The sequence below is a fragment of the Nansenia antarctica genome (assembly GCF_963989245.1).
Source record: "Nansenia antarctica genome assembly, chromosome: 12".
Lineage (NCBI taxonomy): Eukaryota > Metazoa > Chordata > Actinopteri > Argentiniformes > Microstomatidae > Nansenia > Nansenia antarctica.
Window position 1 is genome coordinate 27,443,202 of NC_137682.1, and position 13,157 is coordinate 27,456,358.

The window sequence follows — 13,157 nt, forward strand, 5'->3', positions numbered from 1 at the left end:
ATTGTTGTTGCAGGTTCAGTTAGATAAAGAAGCACGTCATCTGCATACAATGATAATTTATGTCGTTCCTCATTTATTGTCAGTCCCTTTATGTTGTCGTTGTCTCTAATGAGCTGTGCCAGTGGTTCAATACTGATATCAAACAGCAGGGGCGACAAAGAGCACCCCTGCCTGCAACCCCGTTCTAGAGTAAATCGGTCCGACAGAAATCCATTCACTTTTACAGAAGCTTGTGGATTTGAATATAGTGTTTGAATCCATTTTATAAAATTGGGGCCAAATTTGAGTCGTTTTAGAGTTTGAAATAGGTATTGCCAAGATACTCGATCGAATGCCTTCTGGGCATCGAGGGATAATATCATTGCTTCTTCCTTCTTAACTTTTGGGTGAGTCATAATATTTAGTAATCTTCTTATGTTGTCCCCGTAGTATCTTCCCTTTATAAACCCGGTCTGATCGGGGTGGATAATTTGTGTGATAATTTTATTGACGCGTCTTGCTAGGATGGCTGTTAATATACGTAGGTCGGTGCATAAAAGTGAGATGGGTCTGTATGATTGGCATTGGGTGGGGTCCTTGCCCTCTTTATCTATTACAACTATTGTTGCGTCCCTCCATGAGGGGGCCGTGGTTCCAGATTGCAATGTATGGTGGTATGCTTTTAGCAATAAGGGACATACTGTCTCTTTAAATGTTTTATAGAATTCATTACTAAACCCATCCGGTCCAGGACTTTTATTGTTTTTTAGTGTAGAGATCACTTCTTGTATTTCCCATTCTTCAATTGGTTCATCTAGTTCTTTTGCCATAGGCTCAGATAGCTCTTTTAGTTTGATGTCTTTCAGAAATGCTGTCAATTCATTATCATCTGTGCAGGTGTCCGTATTTTTGTAAAGAGATTTCTAAAATTCTGCAAAAGACCTTGAGATTTCATCAGGTTTTGTGAGTGTCGAGTTATGAGTTTTTAATTTCTGTACTATATTCGATGATTGTTTTTTAGTCTTAGTGCTAATAATCTACTTGCTCTGTTTCCATTTTCATATTTTGGTTGGTAAACCTTAAATTGCCCTCAATCTTTTCAGTGATTAGGCTATTTAGATCCCTGCGTGCTTGTTTGAGAGCATTAAGTAGATTGGAGGTTGGTGTTCTTTTATGCTGTTGTTCAAGCAGCCTTATTTTATCCTCTAATTCTCCTTGTTTTGCTTCTCTATTCTTTTTTTCCGCGCTCGCGTATGAGATAATGCGACCTCTAATGTATGTCTTAACACTTACACTTTAACAGGGTATCCGCGGTGTCTTGAAAAGTATTAAAAGTTGATCAATCAATTTTGGGAAAATCAAGACCCTTAATAAGTACCGTATTTTCCGCACTATAAGGCGCACCGGATTATAAGGCGCACCTTCAATGAATGGCCTATTTTAGAATTGTTTTCATATACAAGGCGCACCGGATTATAAGGCGCACCGGATTATAAGGCGCACTGTCGTTTTTTTTTTGGGGACTGGGGTTGCGTTATGCATCCACTAGATGGAGCTGTGCTAAAGGGAATGTCAACACCACAGTCAAATAAAGTCAAACTTTATTAAGCGTTCTTAAACGTTGTTCAACGTTCAAACGTTGTTCAAACGTTAATGTGCATATTAACAATATTAACAATATTAACAATAACATATTAACAATATTAACAATATCTCCCAAACAATATAACAAGTTCACTCTTCTCCCAAACGTGGAGGGGAACGTTTCTTTGTCTTTGTAGACCTCAAGCTTCACATTCCAAAGGCATGGGTGTTCTACAATGACATGGAGACATAACAATATTAACAATAACATATTAACAATATTAACAATATCTCCCAGCCTTGTTCTGTAAGGCGATCAACTTCTCCAGTATCGATTTAATTGAGTCGTCACTTACAAGCGAGTTCGTTTAATCTCAACGAGACGTTCTTGATATCACTTCTTAAGATGATATGATCCAATCAAATATTAGGCACCACTACTGAACTGTTCATTAAGATAATATTTATTCAAGCACATCAGCAAGCAATAATAGTTCATTTCCATGGAAAAGAGTCTTTTCTAGTTTCACCTCTGCAGGCCTATCTCAGCTAGCCGTCAACAAGTTAACTGCAGTGGCTCCACTAAAACAAGAGTCCCTCTCACCTCCGTACATAGTCCTTTATACAATTCATCAAACATTTTGGGCTGGGTGATGCCCCCCCCCTCTATCTGGTAGTTTTCCAAGTGTCAGCACAAATCCGTTGCAGCTGCAGAAAGTCTTCTCGTTAGCGTTGGCCTTCAATTCTTCTCTTGTGTGGGTGCGAGAGTGTATGTATGTTATCAGCTTGAGTGTCCTGCTAGCGTCTCGTTCCCATGGTGATATCGTACTTTGTATGAGCAGAGCATTGTGTCAGTGTCCTTATCAGAATGTCTTGTTATCAGAATGTCTTGTGAAAACACAACTATTGAAGTTTACACAGTAATATTAGGATTCGATTTACAAGTTAGAAGAATAGACTTATCATTAATCATTAGTTATGAAAGTACAGAAAAATAGAATATTATAACAGCAGGTGTAAAATGGTTGTTAGCACATAGGTAAAAATAAGTAATTTACAGGCAGTTTGAATCATAAAACGTTCTTTTAGTCAGGAGCTTGTATTTCTTCTTGTCGCTCAAAAACAGAACCTCTCTTTTGGCTTTGTGTGACCTTCCTATTGTTCTCAACTGACCGCAATCACATATTATTTAAATGAGCACATAGTACATGATTTATCACTTCTAGTTATTTTAATACAAATTCCCAACAGTTCACTCTTCTCCCAAACGTGGAGGGGAACTTTTCTTTGTCTTTGTAGACCTCAAGCTTCACATTCCAAAGGCATGGGTGTTCTACAATGACATGGAGACAGAGGGATGAGATGTTCATTAATTCAATTCAGTCAAACATTCAAACTTTATTTCAGTAAACACGTAGTAAAAGAAACAGTCTGATACCACTAAATCAAACGTTAGTGCATAACTCAACATTGTTCAGTTATGTATAACACGTAAAGCTCACTTTTTCAGTTCATTCCTCGTCCACGAATCCCTTGAATTATTCTTCTTCAGTGTCCGAATTGAACAGTTGGGTGAGTACGGCATCCATTCAGAGCACATGATAGCATAACAATAGCATAGCATTCGCGGAGATTCCAAGATGGCGGCCGTCGTTTACTGATTACCGTAATGCTGCAAGCGGTGCGGCTTTGTAGTTTACCAGTCGTACTGAAACATTTTATTATTATTAAAAAAAAAATATTGGTCATGTAATTTTTACATTTTGATCCATATATAAGGCGCACCGGATTATAAGGCGCACTGTCGTTTTTTTTTTTTTTTTGGACTTTTAAGTGCGCCTTATAGTGCGGAAAATACGGTATTAAAAAGTCTTATCACGATTTTATGAGGTCTTGAATTTTGTAGGTATATTAGACTCTGTCCAAAGAGTTTGAGTCCTAAAAACGTTCGTGAATTTATTAGTTTTATTAAAAAACAAAGATGGAAATTCTGTTGTATGATAGTGGTCTAGTCTATTGCAAACTAAAACTGTTAAGTTAAAGGTGTCACTGATGTAAACGGTTACAGCTCGAAGTGGCGGTGAGGTCTGGAAAAATATTGACAAGGTCTTTAAAAAGTCTTAGAAAGGTATTGAAATTAACCTCAAGATTCCTGTATATACCCTGTTTAATTACACTCAGGGCCAAATGATGCTCAGTCAATTATGCTTCAATTATTCAACACTTACTCTCCCAAAAAACGGTGTATCTGGTCAACGCTAACAAGGAGAGAATCTCAACTCTCAAGACACAAAGACGGTGTATAACTGTGTACCACAAAAGAAGAGGTTTGGTGAGGCCGATTTGGTGAGGTTTGATGAGGCTGCGTTCTCGTTTTATGCACCCAGATTGTGGAATGCACTGCCAGTTTACATTAGCGATGCAACCTCAGCAAATATGTTCAAGTCAAGACTAAAAAATATTTTTAATATTGCCTTTAAATGACTAAATAATTCAATTATGATTTCTAATGATTTAAAGCACTTTGAGCTGCAACGTTTGCAGGAAAAGTGCTATACAAATAAAAGTTATTATTATTATTATTCTAAAGTGGATGACTGGTCTGAAGGACCAGTGGCCTATCAGGAAGAGCCGTTCTCCTCAGTCATGTTCACCTTCCTCTGTCTCCAGCTGATCTGCCGCTCGTCTCTGGAGCACCCCCACCACACGCTGTTCATCATCCTGGCTCTGGTCAACGCCAACAAGGACGACAGCTTCTCCCGCAGCCGCCTGTCCAAGAGCACCCCGCCCCAGTCCTCCTCCCTGGACCTGGTAGGACTGACACCCTACAGAACTAACACCCTACAGGACTAACACCCTACATGACTAACACCCTACAGGACTGACACCCTACAGGACTAACACCCTACAGGACTGACATGAAAGGAGAGAGTGTGTGTGTGTGTGTGAGTGTGTGTGAGTGTGTGAGTGTGAGTGTGAGTGTGAGTGTGAGTGTGAGTGTGAGTGTGAGTGTGTGAGTGTGTGTGAGTGTGTGAGTGTGTGTGCGTGTGTGCGTGTGTGTGAGCGTGAGTGTGAGTGTGAGTGTGAGCGTGAGCGTGAGTGTGAGTGTGTCTGTGTGTGTGTGTGTGTGTCTGTGTGTGTGTGTGTGTGGATGTGTGAGAGTCTGTTGAATGAACGTGTGTTCTCCTGCAGGAGCGCTCCGAGGTCGCCAAGAAGATCATCAACGTGATCAGGAAGCAGAGGGCCCAGATGACCAGAGACACCGAGCGTCTCTGCCACGCCTACATCACACTGGCCTATCTGGACGCCACCCGACACAAGACGGAGAAGAGTGAGGAACCGCTGCCCCATCCTCACTATCCTCACTACCCCAAACACAACCACAGCCCAGACCTCTAGACCCAGGGTCTCCAACAGACCTCCAGACCCAGGGTCTCCAACACAGCCTAGACCTCCAGACCCAGGGTCTCCAACAGAGCCTAGACCTCTAGACCCAGGGTCTCCAACACAGCCCAGACCTCTAGACCCAGGGTCTCCAACACAGCCCAGACCTCTAGACCCAGGGTCTCCAACAGGCAGCCGCAGGCCCACGTCCGGCCCGTGACGGGGTTCATTTAAGGCCTGCGAGACGTTTAGGCTAGAAGGGGGAAAAAATGCCAGTAGGAAAAAAATGATTATTCCTAGTATTTACGTAACTCTTTAAGAATATTTTCTAGGCTATTAATGTGATAATAATAATAACTTGATTTATTCATCTGAACACATGTCCACCTGTCACACCAGGGGAGTGTTGGGTTGCAGGGCGGGGTTGGAGGTTGAGTGGCCCCATGGGTTTCCCAGTTTTAACTTCATTTTAAAAGTGGCCCACTATGAAAAGTCATCGGGGACCCCTGCTCTAGATCTTCCACAAGGTTTTAGCACTTCTGTTGTACTAATGTTTATTTTTTTTAATTGTTTTAAATGCATCTGTGACAGGCCTAGTGGATTTGAATGACCTTGAATGACCTTGAATGACCTTGCGTTCCTCTGTAGAAGCCATCCCTATTCCGTCTGATCAGCCCATCATGAAGATAAAGGACCTGGATGACGTCACCATTCCTACCATGGAGATCAAGGTAGAGGATGGATCTGGTCCTCAGTGGAGAGCCCTCACTAAATAGTTTCCTTTATGCCTATTGAATTGGTGCTGCTTAAACCACCACATAATGCCCATGTTGTTGCTTTGAACAATTATGTGAAAAGCGAATGTGTCCATATTTTGTTTATCGAAAACAAGGTGGACCCCTCGGGTAACTATGACAACCTGGTGACCATCAAGTCCTTCAAGCCTCACTACCACCTGGCCGGAGGGGTCAACCTCCCCAAGATTATCGACTGTGTCGGCTCGGACGGAAAGAGCAGGCGACAGCTGGTCAAGGTGAGAGAATCTGATCCCTAATAGTCTTAGGGCCGGTTTCACAGACAAGGCTTAAGCCTAATCCTAGACTAAAAAACATCTTCAATGGAGATTTTACATTGAAAGTGTGATTTAGTCCAGGACTAGGCTTAAGCCTTGTCTCTGAAACCGGCCCTTAGTGTGTGTGTGTGTGTGTGTGTGTGTGTGTGTGTGTGTGTGTGTGTGTAATGTATGCTGTGCAAAGCATCTCCCTCTGAAGGTAAATGCACTGTCTTTTGTAACAAAGCCACGCCTACGAACAGTTATTGTTAATTATGAATCATTTGTGACGGGCCTGGAGGTGTATCAAGTCAACGGTGAATTCGCGCAAATCACGGAAAAAGTGTTTTTTGGTGTTTTATTTTTGTTCATATTACGAACATTTAAGTGTTGAAGAGCCCACTCAATATAACAAACAACCGTTTTCAGATCACTAAATAATACTACAATATTAATAATAATAATTTATAATATAATATATAATAATACATATTTGTTGCAAACTAGATTTGTTCTCGATACACGATTCACAGCACTTGTTGTCTTGTACTCGCAGAGTACTGGTGATACATCTTGGTTATGTTTAGGCACTGTGATCATCTAGTTGGGTGGTTATGTGTTTTCAGCCTGTTCATGTTCGTTCATATTGTGCTAAACAGCAGGGTTCCCGCGCTGGTCTTAAAAAGCCTAAAATCCAGCAATCCGACTTATAAGGCCTAAAAAGGTCTTACATTTCAGGTATTCGGTCTAGAAATTAGGTGCTAGGTATTAAAAATGAGATCCTGCAAGGAAATCAGTCCGACCACATCTATTTACGCAGAAATTAATCAAGTTGGAACCAAAAAAATGCCAATTCGCTTCCTTTTTTGTCTGTATGGCAGTGAAATCCCTAATTTCATCACCTCGAGGACGACAACAAGCTACTGCACGGTGTCGCGATAGGTCTAAAATGATATTCAAAGAGGTCTTAAAAAGGTCTTAAATTTGACTTGTTGAAACTTGTAGGAACGCTGAAACAGACAGACCACGATGTTCTTTGTTGTTAGCCACCTAACTATCTAGTACGATGGAGTCTGAAACCAGTGTGTTTGTACGATGGAGGGCTGTCTGAAACCAGTGTGTTTGTACGATGGAGGGCTGTCTGACACCAGTGTGTTTGTACGATGGAGGGCTGTCTGAAACCAGTGTGTTTGTACGATGGAGGGCTGTCTGACACCAGTGTGTTTGGTGGAGGGCTGTCTGACACCAGTGTGTTTGGTGGTTTTGGTTCAGGGCCATTTAACTCCGCTAGGTGAGTTGCGGTGTACCAACATATAAATAAGCATATCTTCTTCAATTTACAATCTGCACTTTCATAATCTATACAGAAACTGAAAAATGACCTTGCCGGCTTGGTCCACCTTTCACTAGCCCCCGTCACGTTTCTAAATCAAACACTCTCACATGCTTTGTTCATTTGAGTGCATTTCAAAGGGTACTGTTAGGTCTGTGTTTATTTTCTGGACCACTTGTCACTCCCAAGCTAATCATTCACATTCAACTAACCCTAACCCAGAGTCACATTCAACTAACCCTAACCCAGAGTCACATTCAACTAACCCTAACCCAGAGTCAGGAGGAAATAACAAGTCAGTTTCTCAACAACCCCAGAGAATCACAGAAATGCACAATAAAAAAAAAACATATTGAATAGGAATTACAGCTCTATTCATTGTATTGTCAACTGTTGGTCCTGAAAGAAAAGGAGGTATAAGGCTATTTTCTGCAATTTGTCTTTTGGTCAGCTGACTTGACCAAAGCAATGGAAACACACCCTGTCACAAACTCGAACAGAGGTTGGGTCATTTCTGGTCCACAGTTTGTCTGATGTTGGTGACCTTTGCCCTCTTGGTGTTCCAGGGCCAGGATGACCTGCGGCAGGATGCGGTCATGCAGCAGGTGTTCCACAGGTGTTCCATGCTGCTGCAGCGCAACACAGAGACCCGCAAGAGGAAACTCAACATCCGCCGCTACAAGGTAACTGACTTCTATAGACTGACTTATACAGACTGACTTATACAGACTGACTTATATAGACTGACTTATATAGACTGACTTATATAGACTGACTTATATAGACTGACTTATATAGACTGACTTATATAGACAGACTTCTATAGACTGACTTATACAGACTGACTTATACAGACTGACTTATACAGACTGACTTATATAGACTGACTTATATAGACTGACTTATATAGACTGACTTATATAGACTGACTTATACAGACTGACTTATACAGACTGACTTATATAGACTGACTTATATAGACTGACTTATACAGACTGACTTATACAGACTGACTTATATAGACTGACTTATACAGACTGACTTATACAGACTGACTTATATAGACTGACTTATATAGACTGACTTATATAGACTGACTTATATAGACTGACTTATACAGACTGACTTATACAGACTGACTTATGTAGACTGACTTATATAGACTGACTTATATAGACTGACTTATATAGACTGACTTATATAGACTGACTTATATAGACTGACTTATACAGACTGACTTATATAGACTGACTTATACAGACTGACTTATACAGACTGACTTATATAGACTGACTTATACAGACTGACTTATATAGCGCCTTGTTCAAAAGCGCTTTACAACGGCCTCTTGTTCACCCATTCACACACACATTTTAGCCTGCCTCCTACACAGAAAAACTGCAAAACAATATACTATCTTATCCTGAAGTGATTTTGAAAATGTAAGGATACTGGGTGGTAGAACGCACATATCTAGGAAAAGTCATGAAAGGAGGGTCCTGAAATAGGATCGAGTGCAAAGATATACTTTTTCGATTGTTTTTTTTACTCACAGGGGTCACCGTGACCCCTCATGGCTCTTCTAGTGTTAAATGGATCTGTTTGTCCAGAGTGTTACTGATGTCAGCCTTCTCTGTTTCTGCCCAGGTGGTTCCTTTCTCCCAGCGCAGCGGGGTTCTGGAGTGGTGCTCTGGGACCGTGCCTATCGGGGAGTTCCTGGTCGACCCCCAGAAGGGCGCCCACATCCGCTTCCATCCCCAGGACTGGACCAACCTAGCTTGTCGTACAAAGATGATGGTCAGTTCCACTACGGCTGGATTATTACAACAGTGTTTAACGTGCTCTATTCTGGTGGTGTGGTGTACCCACTCCTGTACTAAAAATCCATATTTCATAAACCTAATGGGGGATTTTTTTTTGTCCCCCTGACCCCCTGACTTATTTTTTGTTTTGTTTTTTGGACACAAATAATGAAATAAGGCAATATTGCTCCAGAATGAATATGGAATGATGGTCTATTCTGTAGGAGTCTCAGAGGCTTGGCTTCGATGGGAAGTCCCAGGCTTTCAGTGAGGTGTGTCAGAACTTCCGGCCCGTGTTCCGCTACTTCTGCATGGAGCGCTTCCTGGACCCCGCGGTGTGGCTGGAGAAGCGGCTGGCCTACACCCGCAGCGTGGCCACGTCCTCCATCGGTACAGCCAACCCTGCTCTCCACAACACACTCACACAAACACACTTTACACCAGGAAATCATCTGCTCCTAGACACCACCTCTCTACTCTTTAGCTTTTTTTCTTTTCTTTTAATGACACTAATAACTAATAACTCCATCCGTTGTTTTTGTATTTGTTCTCCCCCTCAGTGGGTTACATTGTTGGACTGGGTGATAGGCACATCCAAAACATCCTGATTGACGAGGAGACAGCTGAGCTGGTGCATATAGATCTGGGTAAGGGCCACGGGTTTGTTGTTTCAGAGTTGGACAGAACATTTGGGGTCAGGTTAGGTTATTTAACAGTTGCATGGCATGTCTTTGTCCCTTTCTGTTCTCAGGTGTCGCTTTTGAACAGGGCAGGATTCTCCCCACCCCTGAGACTGTTCCTTTCAGACTGTCCAGAGATGTAGTTGATGGGATGGGCATAACAGGGGTAGAGGGGGTTTTCAGAAGGTGAGCACTTTCCCTAGAAAACAGAGACTTGCAGATAATTTTTCTCAGATGATTGACTGCCTTCCATTGAGTGCCCTCCATAGGTATTTGAAAGAGGAAGCACAAGTGATGTGCTTGTTGATGGAACACATTAACACTAACTAATGAGATGACACACGTCAAGCCAATTTTCCAATACTTTTGGTACCCTGAAATAGAGGGACTATCTATAAAAAAAGGGTTGTCATTTCTAAATGGTGAAACCGATCTGAGAAAGTAACAGTGAATCACATAGAGCTAAAACAATACAGCATGCTTCCTCTTTCCAATACTTACGAGAAGGCACCGTCGGGATAGTCTTGAAACTTGCCTCTGTTCTGTTCAGATGCTGTGAGAAGACCATGGAGGTCATGAAGAGTTCTCAGGAGGCCCTGCTGACCATTGTTGAGGTACACAAACACACACACACACACACAAAACATTTGATTCCGTGCCCCTGTGTACGTGTGTTTATTACTGTACATGTGTATGGGGCGGCTTTGACGCAGGAGGTAGAGCCGGCGACTTAACGATCGCAAGGTCGGCAGATCGGCGGTTCGAGCCCCGGCTGACCACATGTCGAAGTGTCCTTGGGAAAGACACTGAACCCCAAATTGCTCCCAGTGAGCGGGCCAGCCGGCGCCTTGCATGGCAGCTTGCCTACCTCGCCATTGGTGTGTGAATGGGTGAATGAGAGGCCGTTGTAAAGCGTCTTTGGATAACGGCGCTATATAAGTGCATAAGTCCATGTATCTTGTATGACATCAGTCCTGCGTGCTGTGGCGTCCTGTAGGTGCTGCTGTACGACCCTCTGTTTGACTGGACCATGAACCCGCTGAAGGCCTTCTACCTGCAGCAGCAGCACGACGAGCAGGCCGAGCTCAACGCCACGCTCACCTCCATCCTGGGAGGAGAGGACCTGGAGACCCACCGCAAGTCCAGGTACTGTTCCCCCCCCGACTCCACAACAGCACCAGGGCAGCACAGGGCCATGACATTATATCATTTGAATAACTTAATAATAATAATAAATCATAATAATACATTAGACTTATATAGCGCTTTTCTAGACACTCAAAGACGCTTTACAAACTGAAAAGATGGAGTAGTGATAATAAAAAGACACAAAAAATTAATAAAAGAAAGTATAGGGGGCCTAATTAAGGTAGTGCTGGGGACACATGGGAAGGGGAGGGGGAAAGGGTTAACTGGTGAAGGCTTGAAGAGGTGGGTTTTGAGGGCCTGTTTAAATGTTGGGAGGGTGTTGGCCTGATGGCGGCTAACAGTCTGATGTGGTTGGGTAACTCATCATCTTTTGATATATGATGTATTGAACGACACCGAAGAAACATTTTTAACATTTTCAACACACGTTTTCAGGGTAGTGGTGGTCTAGTGGATAGTGAGTTGGACTTGTGATCGGAAGGTTGTGAGTTCAAATCCCGCCTGAAAGCACACCACTACTAGTGTGCCCTTGAGTAAGGCCACTTAGCCCTCAGTTACTCCACAGGGAATGTCCCTGTAATTCGTAATTGTAAGTCGCTTTGGATTAAAAGCGTCTGCTAAATGGCAAAATTATTAATTAATTATAAAATGATAACACACACACACATACACACACACACACACACACACACACACACACACACACACACACACAGGGTATCCGCGGTGTCTTGAAAAGTATTAAAAGTTGATAAATCAATTTTGGGAAAATCAAGACCCTTAATAAGTATTAAAAAGTCTTATCACGATTTTATGAGGTCTTTTGTAGGTATTTTTCTGAATTAGACTCTGTCCAAAGAGTTTGAGTCCTAAAAACTTTTAGTAAAAGTTTGTGAATTTATTAGTTTTATTAAAAAACAAAGATGAACCGGAAATTCTGTTGTATGATAGTGGTCTAGTCTATTGCAAACTAAAACTTAGTTAAGTTAGTTAAGCTTAGTTGTTAAGTTAAAGGTGTCACTGATGGAAACGGTTACAGCTCCAAGTGGCGTTGAGGTCTGGAAAAATATTGACAAGGTCTTTAAAAAGTCTTAGAAAGGTATTGAAATGAACCTCAATATTCCTGTATATACCCTGACACACCTAATGAGCGCTCTGCGTGTCCTGTCCCTTCCTGTCAGCAGTGACAGCCAGAGCTTCAACAAGGTGGCGGAGCGCGTGCTGCTGAGGCTGCAGGACAAGCTGAAGGGGGTGGAGGAGGGCACGGTGCTCAGCGTCGGGGGGCAGGTCAACCTCCTCATCCAACAGGCCATGGACCCCAACAACCTCAGCCGCCTGTTCCCTGGCTGGCAGGCCTGGGTCTAGGGACAACACACCTGGGAGAGGGAGGGGGGAGTCAGGGGGACAACACACCTGGGAGAGGGAGGGGGGAGTCAGGGGGACAACACACCTGGGAGAGGGAGGGGGGAGTCAGGGGGACAACACACCTGGGAGAGGGAGGGGGGAGTCAGGGGGACAACACACCTGGGAGAGGGAGGGGGGAGTCAGGGGGACAACACACCTGGGAGAAGGACGGGGGAGTCAGGGGGACAACACACCTGGGAGAGGGAGGGGGGAGTCAGGGGGACAACACACCTGGGAGAGGGAGGGGGGAGTCAGGGGGACAACACACCTGGGAGAAGGACGGGGGAGTCAGGGGGACAACACACCTGGGAGAGGGAGGGGGGAGTCAGGGGGACAACACACCTGGGAGTGGGAGGGGGGAGTCAGGGGGACAACACACCTGGGAGAAGGACGGGGGAGTCAGGGGGACAACACACCTGGGAGAAGGACGGGGGAGTCAGGGGGACAACACACCTGGGAGAGGGAGGGGGGAGTCAGGGGGTCAAAGGGATGAAGAGTGGTGGGGCAAGTAAGCAAAGGTGACATGTTAGGTGATGTCATGTCAAGTGTCATCAATGAAGTTGTCCAAAGCCTATAATCCTCTCTATCTATGCCATGTACTGTTAATAATGAATGTTTACCTTTCACTTGATGTACTTTAGTTTGAATGCATTCATGGTCCTTTTTTTAAACATGTAAAACAATAAAGATTGATTTTTGTTTATATACTGTCATTGTATAATCTTTTCAAAATTGACAGAATTGGAAGGGGCCAACTCTGAAATGATAGTTTTGGGAGATTTTAACATTGA

The 13,157-nt window shown here is 43.2% G+C and overlaps 1 protein-coding gene across 5 annotated transcripts in view; it reads left to right on the forward strand.

The window, feature by feature from the left end:
• atm (ATM serine/threonine kinase) overlaps nucleotides 1-12,335 on the forward strand; it is a gene marked incomplete at its 5' end in the record, with an annotated part of 64,734 nt that extends 52,399 nt beyond the window's left edge. For 2 of the 5 annotated variants that reach the window (XM_080542654.1, XM_080542656.1), the window contains 12 exons: nucleotides 4,234-4,374; nucleotides 4,756-4,894; nucleotides 5,596-5,678; nucleotides 5,840-5,980; nucleotides 7,898-8,014; nucleotides 8,979-9,128; nucleotides 9,358-9,523; nucleotides 9,694-9,780; nucleotides 9,885-9,999; nucleotides 10,364-10,427; nucleotides 10,811-10,959; nucleotides 12,144-12,335. In XM_080542654.1, the coding sequence (XP_080398780.1) occupies nucleotides 4,234-4,374; nucleotides 4,756-4,894; nucleotides 5,596-5,678; nucleotides 5,840-5,980; nucleotides 7,898-8,014; nucleotides 8,979-9,128; nucleotides 9,358-9,523; nucleotides 9,694-9,780; nucleotides 9,885-9,999; nucleotides 10,364-10,427; nucleotides 10,811-10,959; nucleotides 12,144-12,327 (1,536 nt within the window). In that variant the 3' untranslated portion in view covers nucleotides 12,328-12,335. The remainder of the gene's footprint in view (nucleotides 1-4,233; nucleotides 4,375-4,755; nucleotides 4,895-5,595; nucleotides 5,679-5,839; nucleotides 5,981-7,897; nucleotides 8,015-8,978; nucleotides 9,129-9,357; nucleotides 9,524-9,693; nucleotides 9,781-9,884; nucleotides 10,000-10,363; nucleotides 10,428-10,810; nucleotides 10,960-12,143) is intronic. The other 3 variants (XM_080542655.1, XM_080542657.1, XM_080542658.1) reach the window with 2 other exon arrangements.
• Between the last annotated feature and the right edge of the window lie 822 nt (nucleotides 12,336-13,157).